Consider the following 20,605-nt stretch of genomic DNA (forward strand, 5'->3'; position numbering starts at 1 on the left):
TGCAGGGATGAAACCAGAAAGGCTCTGGGCAGTAAAACTGCATGTGCATGTTCCTGTGCATTCTGTACTGACTTCCCTTCCCCTTACTTACATAGTTCTCAGCACTCTAAGCAGTCTCCCTAAGGAGTGATCTGGTTGGAAGAGAGCGCAGCTACACTCACCATTGAGGGGAGGCATGCTAAGGATGTGTGGAAAGTACACTTGCTTCCTACGAACCTGGCAATGTGGGGTGAGGTGGCTGCATCACCTTCTCAGACAGGGACTTTGAGCCCCTAGCTGCTTCTGCATAGGGAAAATAGCTGCCACAGCCCAGATTTGTTTTACTGTGGGCCAGATGAGGCTTCCCGGAAGTTAACACCCAGCCTCACAATGGAGCACAAGTTAACCGCAACTTTCATCAGAAATTTTCGTCAGAAATAAGCATTGTGGCACCAAGTTGGAGAACTGATCCTCGCAGTCTAGAAACACACCTGAGGTGGTAGCTGTCACCAACAGAGACAGTGCAGCACTGAAAAGCCAGCTCAACCCTCCAAACTTACTCCAACAGCAGTTAGGGCCAAGGACCCCAGACAGGGATCCCAGTATGGTAAGGGTAGGGGGCAGACAGTTGCAACCTGAGACTCTCACCATCATCCTCTTCCTACAGAGCATATGTTGCTTGCTCAGCATCCTGTCTACTATGGGTACTGTGCAAGCTCTTAGCTTGCAGGCATGTAGCAAGAATCACCTGTGCTGAGAGACAGACCAGTGTGTCGTCTGCTAGCGTTATCAGCCCTACCTGTAGTGGGGATTCTTAAGCCCCCTACCCTTCCCCTGGGATGCTCTTCAGTTCTCCTTGCTTTGCTGTTCCAGTGGGACCTCATTTCTTAGAGCTTCCAGCACTACCAGGAGCTGGGGACAAGGGATAGGGAATGAGGGCAGGTGTACAACCTACATGCTACAATGGTTCAGCTCTTTCCAGAGGAAGAGTTGGCACTCAAGAAGATGGTGGTCACATAGGGTCTGGTTCCTGAAGCTACTGTCCCACATGGACCATGCCAAGTCACTATTGACAAGAGTTGGACTGCACTGCTTTGGCTCCAGTCTGTAATAAAAAGCCTTGATGCTTTGGAGTGTTTAAGATCCCATAGTCTGGAAGCCAGGGAGATGGTAAGTAGACAGTGTACTTATGCTGTGAGCATTAGGAACTGAGTTTGAATTTCCAGCAACTGCATTAGAAAGCTGGTCTGCTGGTGCATATTTATAACCCCAGTGCTCGAGTGTGATATGGGGGCAGGAGGATCCCTGTAACTCATTGTCCAGCAAGCTTAGCCAAACCAATGTGCTCCAGGTTCAGTGAGAGACCCTGTCTCAGAGATGATAAGATGAAGAGTGACTAAGGAAGGCACCCGATAACAGTCTCTGAACTCTACATATGTACACACACACACGTACATGGACCCACATGAATATGTACATATATAAGTCCATCCGATAAAATGCAAAGTGATTAGAGAAGACAGCCAGAGTTGACTTCTGTCCTCAACATAGACATGCACATATAGGAATACCTCATGTGTTCACATATGTAGGCATATCTACATGAGCACATGCTCATAGCCATATAAACATACACCTACATGTATATGTGTACACATCCACACAAACAGGCACATATTATACAGACACGAATGCATGGAACACACACACACACACACACACACACACACACACACACACCCCACACACACACCACACAAAAGATCTCATGGACAATTTAGAGGGAAGTCCAGGCCCCCTGCCCCCACCTACTATCCACCTCCCCAGCCAGCCCCACCAATAGCCACAGAAAGCACCACATTGCACAGTAGGGACACTTTTCCTGAGAGTGGGGCCTGCAGTCAACAAGCAAGGTGATTTAGGGATGACGTGTAGCATTTCTGTGTGGTGTGCAGGGCCAGACATGGTAAGCTTGGCATACTCACCAGCACTGAGAAAGATTTCACAGCACCAGTTCCTTTGTTGTCTTCCAAGCTGAGATCCTAAGTATGAATCTTTTGCCCTGACCAGAATCTGTACCAGGGGCATCATTATACCGTCTCTCTTGGCCCCATCTCCCCATTTTACAGATAGAGGAACCGAGGCATAGAGAAAATAACCAACAGATAGCAAAGTTGTGATCTGGACCCAAATTTCTACCTTCAGCCCATGGCTCTGTCCATGGGAGCATGCTACAACAGAGAGAAGCACAAGTTTGAGGACAGCCTAGGCTTCACGGTAAGACCTTGACATAAACCAATGGGACAGAATTATTTGTGCTAGAATTTCCAAGAGCAGTGAAAACCACCAGTTACAGCCAGCAGCCTGATACTAACTCAGTGTTCTGATCTTATTCTTCATTTGTGTTTGTTTCCCACAGATATATGGACCCTAAAAAACTGGAGTTCCCCCAGGAGTCATGCTGGCAGAAGAGAAAGCCTAGAGTCTGGGCCAGACAGAAGGAACATTTTTCTCTGAAGGGAGATTTACACGTTGTTATACCACCTTAGGAAAGAGACAGTGATGGGTCAACATTGTAGGACCAAACCACGTCTCACTACTTACTTATGCATTAAGTCTGGCCCCTACTTAAACCTTATCCTAATGTTGAGATCCCCAACAACAGACTTGAGTGGAGCTGAAATGTTTTTCCCTTTTCTCCGTGTGGCCATATTGAATAAATCTCCTTTTTCTGTTTCTCACTATCAATGTGTTTCTTTTAATTGGCTTATGAAAAAGAAAAAAAATCTTGGATAAAATCAGCTGGTAATTTCACACCACATGAAAATGTACATTAAAATGTGCTGCTACACCAGGCCCAAGGAAGACCTGCGCTAACATCACACAAAAGGCATGGGGAAGGTGAGAGGAACACAGTGGGCTGTGAAGGGTGTGAAGACTGGGATGATGCCACTGGGAAGTGGACGGGTGAGAAGACCCACGGTGTTAATGTTGTCCACTAAAAACGGGCAGCCTAAAGGGTTATTACCCAATAGTGCAAATAAATATAAGAATGAGAGTCAGATAATTCAAAGGAGGAGGAAGAGATAAAACAATAAAAAATAAGGAAGTGAGACAAATAGAGAAAGAACACCAAGAGAGAGGACCTAAACTCGTCCACACTGGCAACTGCTGGGCAAAAAGTCCAGTTAAAAGACAGATTATTAGGGTTGGGGATTTGGCTCAGTGGTAGAGCGCTTGCCTAGCAAGTGCAAGGCCCTGGGTTCGGTCCCCAGCTCTGAAAAAAAGAAAAGAAAAGAAAAAAAAAAAGACAGATTATTACACCAACTCTACGCCACTCCCCAGTCACTCACTTCAAATGTGACACAATGGGGTTAAAATCAAAAGGATGAAACAGGCTTACCAGTGGCAACCACTAATTATAAAAAGGGGCGGTTATAACTAGACACAGTGAATGCACAAGGAGGACCATTTCCTGGTGCTCAAGGGACAAAATGAAGGCTTAATATTTGGGAACATGTGTACTTCAGAACACCCAGTCACCAGGGCCAGGGAGGAAGAGCTCAGTGAGTAATGATGTTTGCCAACAGGGAGAGAACTGACTCCCACAAGTTGTCCTCTGACCTCCACATGCAGGCTATTGTCATAAACGCTCATGTGCTCGTGTGCATAAGGGGTCATGCATGCACGTGCATGTGCAGGCGCATGCACACAAAGTAAAAGAATAAAAATAAATAGATAAATAATAAAATGTAACAGAACAAAAATCGGAGCTTCAGATGAAGCAATAAGCATTAGTGTATAAAGAGTAAGAGATGAAATCACAGTTATAATTGTGATTTCAAAGACCATTCTCAGTAACGTATTAAACAAGTAAACGAAAACATCGCTAACTAAATTAAGATCGGAACAACAACCTCAAAACGCACAGCTGACATTCATATAATGCTATATGTTCCCCAGACTAGCTTCAAACTCCTGGGCTCAAGTGATCGTCCCACCTTAGACCCCCAAGTTCTGGGGCCACAAGGATGCACCATGCACTCTGGCTGGAATGTGTGCAGAACAACCCTACAGTCTTGTGTATAGCCCAGTCTTATGGGGGCATCCCCTCCTCTTGGATGACTTTAGCTTTGTCAAATTGACCTAAAACTATCCAACACAGGATGTAACTTTATGGTAGATTCCTTGCCTAGCATATTCAAGGGTCTAGGTTCAAGACCCTTAGAGACAGGTGGTTTAAGAGTCAGTGAAATAAAAGTAACTTTGTGAGTTGGTCAGTTGACACTCTCTAGACTACATACTCCTACGAGGACACATCATTTCATTTTTCTCCTGAAATAGTTTTATCTAGTAGCTGCTGCTCAGATGGGAAATTGCTGGAAGAGAGGGCTGACTGGGACACAGAGCCTGCTGTGGTCAGTTCTCCATGACATCCCTTTTATTGTGGGCCCTGGCAGACATGGACTAAACTGACGATAGACACAGTAACCAGTTCTGCATGCAGGGCTGGCCATATCTGAGGAGCATACCTCATCCTGGACAGCTGGGCTATAGAGTCAGAGCCTGGAGAGGACATGACCCGTGTTTGGTGTCCCAGCAAAGCCTGGCTGCTGTTCTCCACAGATACAATAAACATGCCGTATTGCTCTTTCCACACCTCTTCCTACCAACGTCTTAGCCGTCAAATCCATGAGGTGACATCATACATGTACAGCAAGGGTGGGACTGCTACCTGTGGGTGCCTGTGTGATGGGACACAGCTTTCTTGTCAAACAGTAGCTGGGTCTTTATATACTTCATAGAGCAATCTATACTGTCTATTTGTCCCCACCTCTGTCACCATTAGTAATAGCTCAGTGTCTGGCCAGGGCTACAAGCCTTCATGGAGTACAGGGTTGGAGACCTCTGCTCCACGTCTTTCCTTTCCAGACTTCCACAGCCTAATTTTTAAAAGATAACATTTTTTCCTTCAGCATTTACCACAAATACATAGTCTAATTACACTGTCCCTCTAATTTTCTTACCTGAAAATTGCACAGAGAAATCAGTGCTCCCATCTTCTAAAGAGAAACCAGGCAGTTCCCCAGAACTCGCATCCATGCTGACATCCTTGCTCTTTCCAAGTGCTTTACACCACATTTCAGTCCGTCTGGCAGTTGTGGAAGACACATGAGCTCACAAACCCACTCACCCCTTTCTCCGTGTGTTAGCTAACTCCGACTCAAGTTGGCTTGAGTCTTGGCTTCCTTTGGTGCTACTGATGGATCCTGAACAAACTCTGCATCTAGGGTCCTCGGACACTGCTTTCCTCACAGTCTTGCAGGTCCCTCTACTTAGGTTAGTTACCGCTCCCACAGATAGGGACACATGACGACATTACATGTTATATGTTATACATGTGTGTAAGGTTGGGACCTTTTTCTCCTTAGAGTATTCAGTAAGGGAACTGAAATAGTTAACAGGCCTTAAGAATACACCGAACCAAACTAACTAAAAAGGCAGAGAGATAGCATCCAAATTAGCAGAATCAGAAATGGAAAGACACAACAGACTCCGAGGAATCCTAAGAATCTTTGGGTTTTATTTTAAAAGACTGTATTCCACAAAATTGGAAAATCTAAATAAAATGGACAATTTTCTTTATTGATACCACTTACCAAAGTTAAGTCAAGATCAGGTAAACGATCTAAACAGACCTATAACCTCTAAGAAAATAGAAGTAGTCATTAAAAAGTCTCCCAATGTGGGGGAAGAGGAGCCCGGGGCCAGATGGTTTTAGCACAGAATTTTACCAGACTTTTAAAGAAAAAGTAATACCTATACATCTCAAACTATTCCACAAAGTAAAAACAGAAGGAACACTGCCAAACTCATTCTATGAAGCCATAGTCACCCTGATACCTGAAGCACACAAAGACTCAAAAAAGAAAGAATTTCAGCCCAATTTCCCTAGGAAAATTGATACAAAAATACTCAATAAAATACTTGGAAGCATCAAAAACATTATCCACCAGGGATGCAAGGATGGTTCAATATATGAAAATCCATCATTGTAATCCACCATATAAACAAACTGAAAGACAAAAATCACATGATTATCTCATCAGACGCTGTAAAAATCTTTAACAAAATCCAACACTCCTTCATGTTAAAAGTCTCTGAGAGATCAGGGATACAAGGCACATACCTAAACGCAATAAGGCAATATACAGCAAGTCAATAGCCAACATCAGATTAAATGAAACTTAAAGCATTTCCACTAAAAATCAGGGACAAGATAAGGCTGTTTACTCTCTCCCTATCTCTTCAATATAGTAGTGAAGTCCTAGTTAGAGGAACAAGACAAGTAAAAGGAGACCAAGGGGAAACAAATTGGAAAGGAGGCAGAGTATCTCTATTCACAGATGATATGATAGTATACATAAGTAACACCGGGAATGTTACCAGAGAACACTTTCAGCAAAGTGGCTGGATACAAATTTAACTCAAATAATAGTCCTCCTTTAAACAAATGGTAAGTGGACAGAGAAAGAAATAGGGAAATATCACCCTTTACAGTAGCCACAAATAATATAAAAGATTTTGGTGCAACTCTAACCAAGGAAGTGAAAGATGTGTATGACAAGAATTTCAAGTTTCTGAAGAAAGGAATTGAAGAAGGTATCATAAGATAGAAAGACTACCCATGCTTATGGATCAATAGGATTAACATTGTAAAAATCTTACCAAAACCAATCTACAGATTCAGTGCAATTCCCATCAAAATTCCAACTCAATTCTTTACAGACCTTAAAAGAGCAATTCCCACCTTTAATGGAAAAACAAAAACCTCAGGGTAGCTAAAACAATCCAGCATAATTAAAGGACTTCTGGAGATATCACCATTCCTGACCTCAAGCTATACTACAATAGTAATAAAAACTGCATAGCATTGGTACGGAAACAGGTTGATCAATGAAATCAAATCAAGACACTGAAATAAACTCACACACCTACAAACACCTGATTTTTGACAAAGAAGCCAAAACCATACAATGGAAAAAAGAAAGCATCTTCTACAAATGGTGCTGGTCTTTTGGATGTCTGCATGTAGAAGAATGAAAATAGATCAATATTTATCACCCTGCACAAAACTCAAGTCTAAGTGGATCAGAGACATCAACATAAATCAAGATACACTAAATCTAATAGAAGAGAAATTGTGTGTGGGGAATAGCCTTGAATACATTGGCACAGGAGAAAACTTCCTGAACAGAACACCAATGGCTCAGGCACTAAGATCAACAATCAATAAATGGGACCTCGTGAAAACGCAAAGCTTCTGCAAAGCAGAGGACACCATCATAGGACAAAACAGCAGCCTACAGAATGGGAAAAGATCTTCATTAAACCTAAATTCAATAGAGGACTAATATCCAGAATGTATAAAGAACTCAAGAAGTTAGACTCCATCAAACCAAATAACTCAATTAAAAAATAGGGTTCAGAACTGAACAGGGAATCCTCAACAGAAGAATCTTGAATGGCCAAGAAGCATTTAAAATTTTTTCATTGTCCTTAGTCATAGGGGAAATGAAAATCAAAATGACTGTGATTTCACCTTATCTCTGTCAGAATAGTTAAGATTAAAAAACTCAAGTACAGTGCATGCTGATGTGGTTGTGGAGAAAAGGGAACACTCCTCCATTATTGTTCGGAGTGCAAACTTGTACAACCACTTTGGAAATCAATTTGGTGATTTCTAAGAAGACTAGGAATAGTTCTTCCTCAAGATCCAGCTCTACCACTCCAAAAGATGCTCTACCATAGCACAAGGACACTCGCTGAACTATGTTCATAGCAGTTTTATTAGTAGTAGCCAGAAACCAAAAACCACCTAGAACAACCTAGATGTCCCTCAACCAAAGGCTGGATAAAGAAAATGTGGTACATTTATGCAATGAAATACTACTCAATTAGTAAAAACAAAGATCATGATAACTTGTACGCAAATGGATGGAACTAGAAAACATCATCCTGAATGAGGTAACTCAGACCCAGAAAGACATGCATGGTATTTACTCACATATAAATGGATATTAGCCTTAAAATACAGGACAACCATGGTATAATCCACAATCTCAAAGACGCTAAGTAACAGAGAGAGCTCAAGGGGTGATGCTTGAACCTCATACAGAATGCAATATAAAATAGATATTAGAGGTGGATGGGGAGAGGGAGCTGGGCGAGAGAGGGATCAGTTGTGTGGCAGGGGGACAGAAAAATCAATGTGGGGACATCTCTGGGATGAGTTAGAAACTTGGGACAAAGGAGGTCCCCAGGAATCTATGGGGGTGAGCCCAGCTAAGACTTCTAGCTGCTTGGGATATGGAGACTGAAGTGGTCACCTCCTGTAGCCAGGCAAACTTCCAGCGGAGGGAGGGGGACACCAATCCACCCACAAAACCTTCAACACCCCAACTGTCTGACCTACAAGATGTGCAGGGATAAAGACGAATCATGATTGAGGGAATGGCCAACCAATGACTGATCCAACTTGAGACCTATCCCACTGGAGAGAGCCAACCCCTGACACTATTAATGGTACTGTTACGCTTACAGTTAGGAGCCTAGTACAACTATCATTTGAGAGGTTTCACTTAGTAATTGATGGAAACAGATGCAGAGACCCACAGCCCAATATTGGGCAGAGAGTTGGGAGACTTGTGGAAGAGTGGGGAAAGGATTGAGGGAGCTGAAAGGATCAAGGACACCACAAGAAGACCTACAGAGTCAGCTAACCTGGGCCATGGAGGCTCACAGAGACTGAACCAACAACCAACAATAATGCAGGGGCTGGACCTAGGCTCCCTACACATTTGTAGCAGATGTGCAGAATGGTCTTCTTCACATGAATCCCCTAATGATTGAAGTGGGGTAGGGGTTATCTTTGACTCTGCCACCTGCCTTTGGGTCCCCTTCTTCTAGCTAGGCTGCCTTGTCTGGCCTCAGAGGGAGAGGATGTGCTTAGTCTTGCTGCACCTTCATGTGCCAGGGTGGATTGGTACCCATGGGGTGCTTCCCTTTTCTGAGGGGAAGGGGAAAGGGTAATGGGGGAGGGGGCTCTGAGGGTGGGACTGGGACGAGAGGAGGGGCCTGTGATTGGGATGTAAAGTGAATAAAAAGTATACTAAAATCTACTTCCACAGATGGTGGAAGTATTCTTTGAGAAAGGCCATCATTAATTTTCTTGCCATAGGAAAACCCCTGTCTAAACATTCAGGGCAGTGCTTCCTTTCACCTCCCCAGAATCTCAGTCCCTCGAATGAGCACCACTTTTAAAACTTGAAAGGTGGGGAATTTTTGTTTTGCAGATGGACCTGCTTGCCTTTAAAAGAGAAATGGTTTCATTTCTATTGGTCAAAGCCCCTTCGGCCAAGCATTTGATTCTTCTCTGTAGTCCAGGCTGGCTTTGAATTTGCAATTCTCCAGCCTCAGCCTGTTGAGTACTAAGATCAGAAGCTACAGTTTATTCTGCTAAGTAAACTCTTACATATTTAAACATAAATGGTAAGACATGTTCAAATAGACCAGTGAGCGTTCAGTCCTACAAAGAACGTCAGTGTCTATGGGAAAATCCTGACCTTGACAATGACTGACTTGATGTTGTTTGCCCATGTCTGTCACAGAAACTACACCTCAGCAGACCCCCCCATTAGGTGGGCCACCAGCACCAGCATTGCCCCAAGAGAGGCAATCAGTTCCAGAGCCCCTTGGTGAAGCCAGGCTCTCTTGCACATCTGTAAATTTACATCTCCATAGCTGCCACCATGAAAATCATTCAGGAGAAAGCATTGCCTTTGACAGTGTGGCTCTTTCTGGTAAGGATTCACATTCATACACAGATTATATATGTGTGTGTATATATGTACATAAGCACAGATGTGCACACACACAGGAGTGAATGTATGCATGTACACATGACTAGACTCCAAGAGAGGTTAATAGTGGGCCTATGGGACAAGTGTCACCGCCCTTCCTGAATAGGCCACCTCGTGATAAAGAAGGGTATAGAAGACCTGATGGGAGACAGGACTCAGGAAAACAAATTTCAGGAGGAGTACTAGCCTACAGGTTAATTGTGGAAGACCAGGCCTAGCAAGGAGACAGAAAACTAGGAAGGCTTGCCAGAGATGAGAGTGTTCTAGTGTTGGGGAAGGTTTCATTATGGATTTTTTGCATACTCTGCTTTTTTAAAGATTTGTTTATTATATACAGTGTAGAAGTTTTCAGACACACCAGAAGAGGGCATCAGATCTCATTACAGATGGTTGTGAACCATCCCAGTGGTTGCTGGGATTTGAACCTAGGACCTCTGGAAGACCAGTCAGAGCTCTTAACCACTGAGCCATTTCTCCAGCCCAAGTGTTGGGGAAGGAATGCTAGCACCGTGCATGGAAAAGGACTACAGTGAAGTAAGTGAAGAAATGTTTATAAAGGAGAAAACCTCATGGCAAGGGGATAGCCCTTACAACCTATCAGCAGCCTGCCTAAGCTTGAGGCACCTAGGCAGCTATGCTCAGCGAGCTCTGTTTCCGGAGCTAACGGAGATCTTGCTTGTTCTGTGCCTTGTGCCCTGAGAGCCTGAAGCCAGAGATCCCCTTCCTTCTAAGCAATGCTGCAGTGTCTTGAGCAGCTTCCTCTCACCCACTATATACAGGATAAAACGAGTGGATAACAGTCCAGGGTCCATCCCTCCTGAGGCCCCTATCACTAGAGTTTGGCTAAGCATGTATGAGACTATCCTTATGCAATTCAGAAATATACTGTATAAGGAACAGGATTCAGCGGCTATGGGCAAGGATACGGATGTGTTCAGCATAGCCTGAGAGCAACAAGGTGGGGTAGTGTCCTGCGTGTGGCTCCTGAGATCCCAGACATGCCAACCCTCCCATTCTCCAGGCAGGACAGGAAGAACTGACCACTCACTTACTCAAAGTACTCAGCAGCGGGTGTGGTCCCAAAGGTGTCATTGAGGCCCAGGCCGTCGCTAGAGTTGCTGGCATGGGCATCGGAGCAGTTGGGGCTATTCCAGGTGTTGTTGCAGTGGATCCATGGGAGGTCCATGGTGAAGGAGGAGAAGAAGTAGTGCAGTGCCCATGCGATGATGACATTGTAGAAGAAGCCCACGTAGAAAGAGATGAGGATAACAGTGAAGCCCACACCTGTGATGAGAGTAGAGCTCTTTCTGGTAAGGATTCACATTCATACACAGATTATATATGTGTGTGTATATATGTACATAAGCACAGATGTGCACACACACAGGAGTGAATGTATGCATGTACACATGACTAGACTCTAAGAGAGGTTAATAGTGGGCCTATGGGACAAGTGTCATGGGCCTATGGGACAAGTGTCCCTATGGGCCTATGGGACATCAGCAGCATGACCCCGTCCGTCATCTACTCACCCTGAGCTGGTGTACTGACAACCCTTGCACTTGACAACACACAGGAAGGATGGGTAACAGACCTTACATTTTGTGATTATGGAGAAGTGGTTGCACTTTTCAAAATTGTATCTACCAGAGACATCAGTATGTCTCAGAGAGACAATGAGAATCAGAGGGATTATTGAAGGCCATCAAAAAGTATCTGAGACCACCTTCTGAGCATTCATGTATCCCCAAGGGTCAGTCATAGATACACTGGACCACCCAGGGTCACCCACAGCCACACAGAATTAGTATAGCCATTTGTTTCCACCACAGTCACTTCAAAAGCTGCCAAGGTAACCGTGCCCATCCAGGGTCATCTATAGCTTCCTTGAATCCCCCAGGAAAGTCAAGCAAAGTTATCTATGGCTTCTAGATCCATAACAAACTTTTAGAATTATCTGAAACCATAAGGGTCTCCAGAAACACCCAAGTTAACAGAGCCATCAAAGGCTACCTAGAGTCACCCCAAAATGCCCAAAGCTCCAGAGCCACCATGAATCATTAAGAGCCAATTAGGACAACTTTTGGCCATCTACAATAACCCAGGGTAAAATGCAAAATGACCAAAGGGTAAACAAGACTGCCCATAATTACTCAGGAAAATTTAGGGCCACCCAGAATCATACAGACCATACACAATCATCTGTGTCCACCCACATCTGTTAAGACCACCCAGAATCTCTCAAGACATAGCCATTGGTATCTACTCATGCCTTTTCTCCAATACCATCTAGGACAAACACAGTCATCCAGCATGTTCACAGCTGCCTAGAACTATCCAGGCCATGCATGATGATCTAGTGTTTCCCAAGACATGAACGATCGCCCAGGGGGTTGAAGAATCAGTCACAGTGAAACAAGACTAGGTGCATCTAGGGTGTGCTGAGACCATCCAGGCCTATCAAAGACCATCACGGTTATGGTTACATTTAATAACTCAGGATTACCCAAGGCTTGGTAGAATGTTCTTTTCAAGATCACTAAACCTGAAATTTGGGATCAGCATTTAGTGGGTGTTCCTGTAAATTGGAATAGAACACAGAGGTAAGCAGTCTTCAGACAAGGCCACCAACTGGGTGGCTCCCAGGGCGAGTAAGCTTGCAAGAGAGACCACTTGCAACAGACCACTCTTCCAAGTGTGTCTGTTCAGCTGCCCCAACTGATGGGAAGGGGAAATGTCTCTTACAGAAGGCAGGTGCAAGAGTTCGATATTCAGTTGGTCGCTATGAGCTCTGCCATTTAAGAAGACAGAGTTCCCAGAAAGCCTCCAGCTTCAGCTGACGAGTCCCATCACCAACTGGACAGCGCTACTGGCATCTCCTTCACGTCTCCTAAGACACTGACCCCGCTACCTTTTTTTGCTTGCTTGTTTCCCGTGAGAATGTTCTTACAGCTGAGTATAATGGAATAGATCTGAAATCCTAACTTGGGAGACTAAGGCAGGAGGATCACTGTGAGTTTGAGGTCAGCATGGGATCTAGAATAAGACCCTGTCTCTAACAAAAAATGAAATAAAAACAACAACAACAATCTTGTGATGGCTGTTGCTAGACCACATATAGTCTAACTATAGCTCTTCTCTCATAAGCACAGGCTGCAAACAGTACCAGGTTAGAATCAAGACAGGAGAGTGCGCTTATCAATCTGGGTGTCTTTAGCGACTGGAGTGTGCTCTGTCTGTCTGTCTGTCTCTCTGCTCTCTTCCTCCCATCTCTCTCTGTCTCTCCTCTGTCTTCCTCCTCCTTTTTCTCCTCTCTCTCTCCCCCCTCTTTTGCGTATGTGAATGTGTGTGTGTGTGTGTGTGTGTGTGTGTGTGTGTGTGTGTGTTTACTTGTACCCTAGAGAGACATGGAGAAAGATCACAGGAGGGCAGAGAAGGAGAAGGTTTAAGGACTCTTCTCTCAGAGATCTGCTGATGTTGCTTTTAGATGCTGAGGCCACTTCAGTTTCTATGTCCACCCTCAGAGCGAAAGCTGTGAGGACTCATGGACTCAAATGAGAGCCTGCCCTGACTTTGAACTTCCATGACCCTCATCCTGGCCTTCACTGTACCTGTACCTCAGCTGAGACTCACTTTCTGGTCTTCAACCTGGTTTCACTGTCCCTTATCTTGGGATTCGCTTTCTGCTCTTACTTTGGACTTTCCTATCTTGCTGTCTGTTTTTCGTAGGGAGGGCTGCTTCTCTGGTTGGGTATAGGTAGATTGGCAGGCGGCAGGACAGCCCAATGTCTCCTGAGGAACTGTTCAATCATTTATCTCACAATTGTGCTGAATATTTTAACTGTCATTCTCATGGTCCATGTAGAGCTTAAATTTATGAGCTATGAAGATACGAATAATTTTCTTAGACTTTTGAAGAGATAAAGAAGGATCTGACTGAGATCCCAGACCTGCCTTTGGAATGGTATGAACACAGCCAAGGAGCAGGGATAGGATCGCCGAGGACTAAGACAGCACAGTTCACTGGGGTTTGCCCACATTCTTGAGGTTCTCTCGGCTACCTAGTCACATAGCCACTCTTCTGTTCTCTACAAAGCTATCATGCATGTTCATCCACTGTGCTCCAAGTTATGAGAATTGTGTAGTAGTGTGAAGCTCTTCAAAATAGTTTACTGATATTTTGCAAGCAGCAAAACAAAAAAAAATTGCTTTAGTGGTTTTGCTGAAGAACATTTTTTCAGACGGCCTTTTATGCTGCTGGGGTTGTCCTAGAATTTGCGATCCTCCTTCCTCAGATTCCTTAGTGCTATGATTGTTGACTACACCATCACTAATACCAACTACTGAGAGAGAACATTGTGCTGTCTATGTTTGAGCTAACTAGCTTTCCTGGGCTGGCTACAGCCCTGGGCACTGAATTTTCCCCCTTTTCCTGGTTTCTTGTTTGCCTTTCAGTCCTTGTGAATCCCAGTGAGGATTGATGCATTGGATGGTTGTATCCTGTGGAGACCTATGGCACACTCCACAGTCATGGGCCATGAGTCTCAAAAATCCAGCAGAGCAAATTCTGGCACCACATGGCCACAGGATGCCACTAACCCTGGACGTGTCCTCTATTCAAGGACAGGCAGGCTGGGTCTCCAATTCAGTTCCAAGTGGTCACCTGAATGCCAGATTTGGTTGAAGCTCATCGTGGCTACCACTATAGCCTCAGAAGTAAAGTCACATTAGCACTGCTAGATAGTCTAGGAGGACATGACAAGAGTCATTCACTTTTACCTGGAGCTCTCAGATTGAGCTCACTGACCTTGACCCAACAAGGCTCGTATAGTAATTCACACAAGAATTGTCTCCTCAAGTCCAGAGTTCCCAAGTGTCACAGTAGGTCCTCCATTGGAAACCAATGATGGTGTCAGACAGTCCCAAGCAGTTCTAAGTGCTGAATCCTACATTTTGGTCACAAGGGGGCCACCCAGTGGCAATACACATATCCAGAGGACGTGTCTGGCTCTCAGGTTTTACATGGAGGTTTTGATAAGGTCCCTCTTTACACAGTTTTATTTTACTGGGAACCAGAAAACCATTTGGCCTAGGGGGGAAATTGCTGCCATCTTAACAGTTACCAGTAGTGAATCCTAAACTGAGAAGCCTACTGTCTGTGCCCAACAGCCTCTGCGTTCCACATTTCTACCTCTACCGAGCAGCATGCTTATGACGGGCACGGGCTGAGCAGTGGGGGGAAGCCCTTTGCTGGTCCTACTCACAGCGGCAGTTCTGGTCTTTGGTGTCAACGCTGCACAGGGGAACTGAAGCTCTGCTTTCACCCATGCAGCCGCTGCTCAAATACTTCTGAGAAAACCCAATGCTAGCCTTTCAAGCATCGTTTTCTCAGCTACTGCAGGGGAACATCACTGGCTCTCTTCCAAGAAGAGGCTTCAAGCCTCCTGGAACTCTGTCTCCTTGGGATGGCACTGGGTCGGGACAAGGGTGATCCAAAGCTGGCTGGTGGTAAACAGAGCTAGGGTGGATCCAGGATAGGCTTTTAACACATGGAGAAGCCTTATTCTCAGTTATCTCCCATGCAGAAGGCACTGTATTCTCTAGCTGGGATCTCCTGGGACAAGGGAGGTGACATCTGGGAAGTATCAACCACTGGGCAGGTCACCTAGGCTTAGTGTACGGTACCTCTGCCTCATTGTTCTGAGGCCTTGTATAAACATTCTGGGGCTCACTGAAGTAGACAGAAGATTAATAAATGTATGATTGGTAGATGGATGGGTGAATGATGATTGATAGGTGAACAGATAGTATGTATATAGATGATAAGTAGATAAATGAGCAATAAATGGAGATAAATGGCAGATGATAGATGATAAATAGATGATAGATTTTAATAATGGTTCTTGCTAGGTAAGTAGATGGCTAATAGACAGATGGCAGATTCATAGGTAATTTTTAATCTTACCATTTTAAATACCATCACGTTTCTTCAGGGAAGCCTGGCCTGGGAGTAAGGAATGCTCTAGAAAACTCCGGGTCATACCAGTCTTTAAAGTATGGCCCAAGGTAGAGAGAAGAGCGTGTACACATGAGCACACAGTTTAGGAAATCAGAACCTACACATATGACATCACCTTGTTCTGAAGACCTAGAGTCACAGCCGTGTCTTGTGTGGATGGCACGTCCCTGCACATTACCTTTCAGGACAGGACAGATCTTCCAGACACCAGCAGCTCCTTCTCTGTTGAACTGTCCGAGAGCCAGCTCCATGTAGAAGAGGGGCATCCCAGCAATAACCATGAAGAGCAGGTAGGGCACCAGGAAGGCACCTGTGTGTAGGATAGCAGCTTCAACTTGGGGGCCACAGAAAGGGGCTGTTTTTGTTATGTGCATGTGGACCTTGACGTTGCCCCCTCAAGTATGACTTTGTCACCCAGCTTCCTGACAAGAGTGGAAGGCTCCTGTATGCTATCACCCAAGGGGATATTCTGGATTGGTGGTGAACCTCACCTCCTTGCCTGTCGCAGCTGCTGTCAGTGTTGGACGCATTCCCCTTAATGTCTCTGGTTGTCCCCCAGTCCCAGGTCCTCAGCTCAGCCAGAAGCAAGGCAGCCAAGACCCTGAGCCATGTCTCAGTGTAATTCCTAGCACTGCTTGCCCTTTCATCCCAGGCTCCACTTTGTCTTGATCCTATTTGCCCCTGAGGGTTATGGTGACCCAACTCTGGCATTGACAGCCTGCCTTTCTGGAGACTAGAGCTGAGTCTCCAGGAGCTGGGCTGCAGGGATTATTCTGCACAAAAGCCACTCCACCCAAGTCCGCTTGCTCCCTGAAATATGACTGCGATTGGGGCAGAGATTGGCCACAGCTTTCTCCTGGGGTTTGGATGAGAAAGCTGGGAGCCCCCTCACCTATGTCGTGGAGTCACTTACTGGGGCTGCTGAGACTGTGGGCATCTCAACTGTGCTCATGGGTTTGCTTCAGCCCTTCCTTCCCAAAGCAATTCTTCACACCCTGCAGCCAGTCGGGGAGACCAAGCCACAAAAGCAGAGGCCTTCCTGGCTCAACTTGAATTTCTCTGGTAACTCTGCTCCTTGCCCTCCTTTTCAGCCCTTCTGCACAGCTACGGCTTTAAAGCTGAGACGAGAAAGCAGGAGAGCCAGGCTGGGTGGCAGAGACCACGAGCCCCTCTAGAGGCTAAAGGCAGGAAGACCATGCGTGATCTTCAGGGTGAGTTCAAGGATTTCCGAGGAAGCAGTGTGATCCTTACTCCAACTGAAAAATTCAAGAGGGCTGTGACCGTGACTCTGTGGCAGAGTGCTTGCCAGCATGTTAAAAGCTATGGGTTCGGGGCTGGGGACTTAGCTCAGTAGTAGAGCGCTTACCTAGGAAGCGCAAGGCCCTGGGTTCGGTCCCCAGCTCCGAAAAAAAGAACCAAAAAAAAAAAAAGCTATGGGTTCAAGTCCCATAACTGTATTTATGAGATGGAAGAAGGAAGGGGAGAAGGAGGGAAGGGCAGAGTGGGGAGGGAGAGGAGAGGTAGCAGAGATGAGTACATTTCAGACAAGATTGGGTGAGTTCAGGGTGGCATGGCCGTAGACAAGATGGGCATATCTCCGTTCAGGGGCATCTTCTTCTCTCCTAAGTTCAACTTGAAATCTTACGGAGTTCAACAGCTTTATAAACACTGATGAAGCGGACTGAAAACACATTTTGACCTTAGAGATCTTTCCTTCCAAAGTAAAAATACTAGTGGGAATAGAAGTCAGGGCCTAATGCCCCCGCTCACTTCCTTCTCCTTTCTGCTTTCTGGGCTCCATGTGCCTTGGCTGTCAGATTTTCTCTGAGCTCTACAGCTTGGAAAGGCTGAGAACTACTGCTGCTGCTGAAGCAGCCCCACCATCCTATAGGAAGACGTGATTGCCTCACTGAAAGCACTTCCTGTTGTGTGCATGTTCCTGTGTATACCCAGGGAGCATGTTTGTATATACCTGGGAGGCCAGGCACCATTCTTGGGTGTCATCCCTCAGATACTTTGATTTTTGAGACAGTGTCTCTCATTGGCCTGGTGCTCCCTAGATAGGCTGTCAGACTGAGAGATACGCAGACTGTGATTGTCTACCAATCCCCAGGGATGCCCATGCCCCCCTAGCACTAACATTACAAGTGTATGCACCACGCCCTACTTTTTGTATGTGTGTTCTGGAGATCAAACTCTGGTCTCCGTGATTGTGCAAGAAGTGCTTTACTGGCTGCATCATCTCCTCAGTCTTCCCCGTGAGCATTTCTTGACATCACAGCCCCCACTGTACTATGGCTTCCATGGCCACTACTGCACCCCCAAATCCCCTGCCATGGTCTCACCCTCAGAAGGCCCAGGAGGCCAGGCCACACTCACCTCCACCATTTTTGTAGCACAGGTAGGGAAACCTCCAGACATTGGCCAGGTCCACAGCAAAGCCGATGACTGATAGCAGGAAATCAATTTTCTTGCTCCAGGTCTCCCGCTCTTGAGCCTCCACTGGTGTCTGTGGCGGGTTGATGAGGGTGGAGTTGGTCAGCTGCACTCCGTTCTGCTCCTTGACCAGGATGAGCTCCACCTCTCTGGGGCCCACAGCATTGGACTCTTTAGCCGGGGCCACCACTGAAGACATTGGTCCCACGGAGCATTTGCTCTTACTCATGGGTAGACCGGAGCCCAAGGAACTCTGCTTCTTTCTTCTTCGACTTCAGCCAACATAAACAAAACAAAACAAAACCATACAGCAAGGCACAGATTCAGTAGCCATGTCTAGAGGGTACCTGTGCTCAACACAGAGATCTGAGGTGGTCCAAGCACCTGAAATTCCATGACCAGAATGAAGGATAGCTAGGGGATGTGCAGGGGGCAGCGGGGAGGGTGTTTCACAGAGATGGGAGAGATTGGCTCTGGAGACCAGAAATAGACACACTCTTCCTTGCCGTTCCCTTTCCCGCCAAAGCCCTCATTCACATTAGCTCCCAGCTTGTGCGACTTCTAATTCGCTTCCTAATGACAATCTCAGATGCTGCCTATTGCTTTACCCACATTCCCAGGGGGCAACTTTGCACCTTGCCGACAGCATACAACTCACTTCCGTCTTTGCAAGGGCATGTAGCTTTTATACTTCGTAGTCCAATCAAGAGCAAGTGAATATAACCAAAATCAGCTCCAGTAATGGAAAGTTTAAAACAAAGGGGCATGGATTTCTCCAAGGGGAGTGTGTACAAACCACCCTGCCCAGGACCAGGGTTTCATAGGCCTCTGAGCTGACAGAGAGTTACCAGAATGTCACCGGGGAAGGATCAGGCCACTGCTACACTAGCAGCACTCCCAGAGAAGCCCTGCCTTAGCTTCTGCAGAGCCAGGGCCATGGGGCATAAAGGAGGCAGCAGCACTCACCAGTGACAGCCTGTTTCCACTGAACTCAGACAAGCACGCTGATGGAAGCCTGACATCTGGGTGGCTGCTCTAATGGGGTGACTTTCCTCTGCATCCCTAAACAAAAACTCCTGACAGAAGTTATTTTATGCACCACTTCTCTGTGGCCTCTTTACCCTGGTGACAAACCCAAATGCAAATTCCTCACATGTGTCCAAAATGGGCTAAAGGGTTGCAGCTGTTAGGAAGCAGGTAGGACTGCTCTCTAGGTTGGGTGGGAGACAGCAAGGAGTTGAGCAAAGGCTGCGCTCCCCACTCTCTTACAGACACAGGTACAGAAGTACCTGTCTGCCCCACCCTTCTCGACTTACTGCTCAGAAGCTCGGTGTAGGCACAGATAGCAAAATGGCCCCCGGGAAAAACATCTTTCTTCACTGGCTAGGTAAGGAAACAGGTGGCTCATAAGCCAAGATTCCCTGTTTTCCCCCATAACCCGAGTCCAGCCCCAGCTTACAGAAAAGACAAAAAAACAAAACAACACAACAAATAAACAAAACGGAGAACGGAGATGGAGCTTCTGGCTTGTTCTGAAAATAACCTCAAGGGTGTCAGTCAGAGGGTCGGAGACGCTCAGCCTCAGTCACAGACAGCCCTGTCTCCTGGGAAGCAACAACCTCCTGTGAACAAGGTCTTGAGTCTGGGCTCTGTGGAACCCTATGCTCAGAGAGCAGGCACTGAGTTCACACCCCTTAGTTCTGTGTGGAACGATCTGCGCTCCAAAACCCTGGCTGTTGGCGACTTGGATCTGGAACTCGGATGGCTCTGGTTTCTGCCCCCTCGCTCCGCGGGACGACCGTCCAGGGTCAGTGGAGCAGTGGAGATGCGTAAGAAGCGATCCTGATCCTTACCTGACTCCTGCGTCAGGCTTCAGCTCTGAGGTCCTGTAAGCCTCCAGTCCCTCTTCACAGCTCTGGCGGGTCTCAGCCTCGAGCTCTTATCCGGCCTCGGGGTCGGTCTGCCTAGCCCCGCCCGCCGTCGGGGGGCGCCCACAGGCACTGGCTCCGCCTCCGTCCCGCCCCGGGTGGGCGGAGGACCGGCTGGGCAGCGCCCCTGCATCACTTGGGGACTAGGATGACTGCGGGGAGCCAGAGGCCACTGAACCTGGGCCGGCGAGGGGCTTGACAGGAGTCTTTGCAAGGTTATAGAGTCTCGGCCACGTGAGATCAGGGTACCTCCAGGTAGGACGCGCTGCGGACCAGACGGACAGTTGGTTTCCAAGAGGGATCAGTCCAGGTCTCCATCC

General features: G+C 46.4%; 1 protein-coding gene across 1 annotated transcript in view; it reads right to left on the reverse strand.

Annotated features, from left to right (window-relative positions):
* The window catches only part of Slc6a3 (solute carrier family 6 member 3), a 40,973-nt gene extending 20,718 nt beyond the window's left edge, over nt 1-20,255 (reverse strand). The window contains exons 1-4 of the mRNA NM_012694.2: nt 20,211-20,255; nt 18,301-18,629; nt 16,100-16,231; nt 10,955-11,186 (exon numbers count right to left, since the gene is read on the reverse strand). Of these exons, the coding sequence (NP_036826.1) occupies nt 10,955-11,186; nt 16,100-16,231; nt 18,301-18,586 (650 nt within the window). The 5' untranslated portion in view covers nt 18,587-18,629; nt 20,211-20,255. The remainder of the gene's footprint in view (nt 1-10,954; nt 11,187-16,099; nt 16,232-18,300; nt 18,630-20,210) is intronic.
* Between the last annotated feature and the right edge of the window lie 350 nt (nt 20,256-20,605).

This window comes from Rattus norvegicus, chromosome 1 (assembly GCF_021556685.1).
Source record: "Rattus norvegicus strain SHRSP/BbbUtx chromosome 1, alternate assembly SHRSP_T2T, whole genome shotgun sequence".
Classification (NCBI taxonomy): Eukaryota; Metazoa; Chordata; class Mammalia; order Rodentia; family Muridae; genus Rattus; species Rattus norvegicus.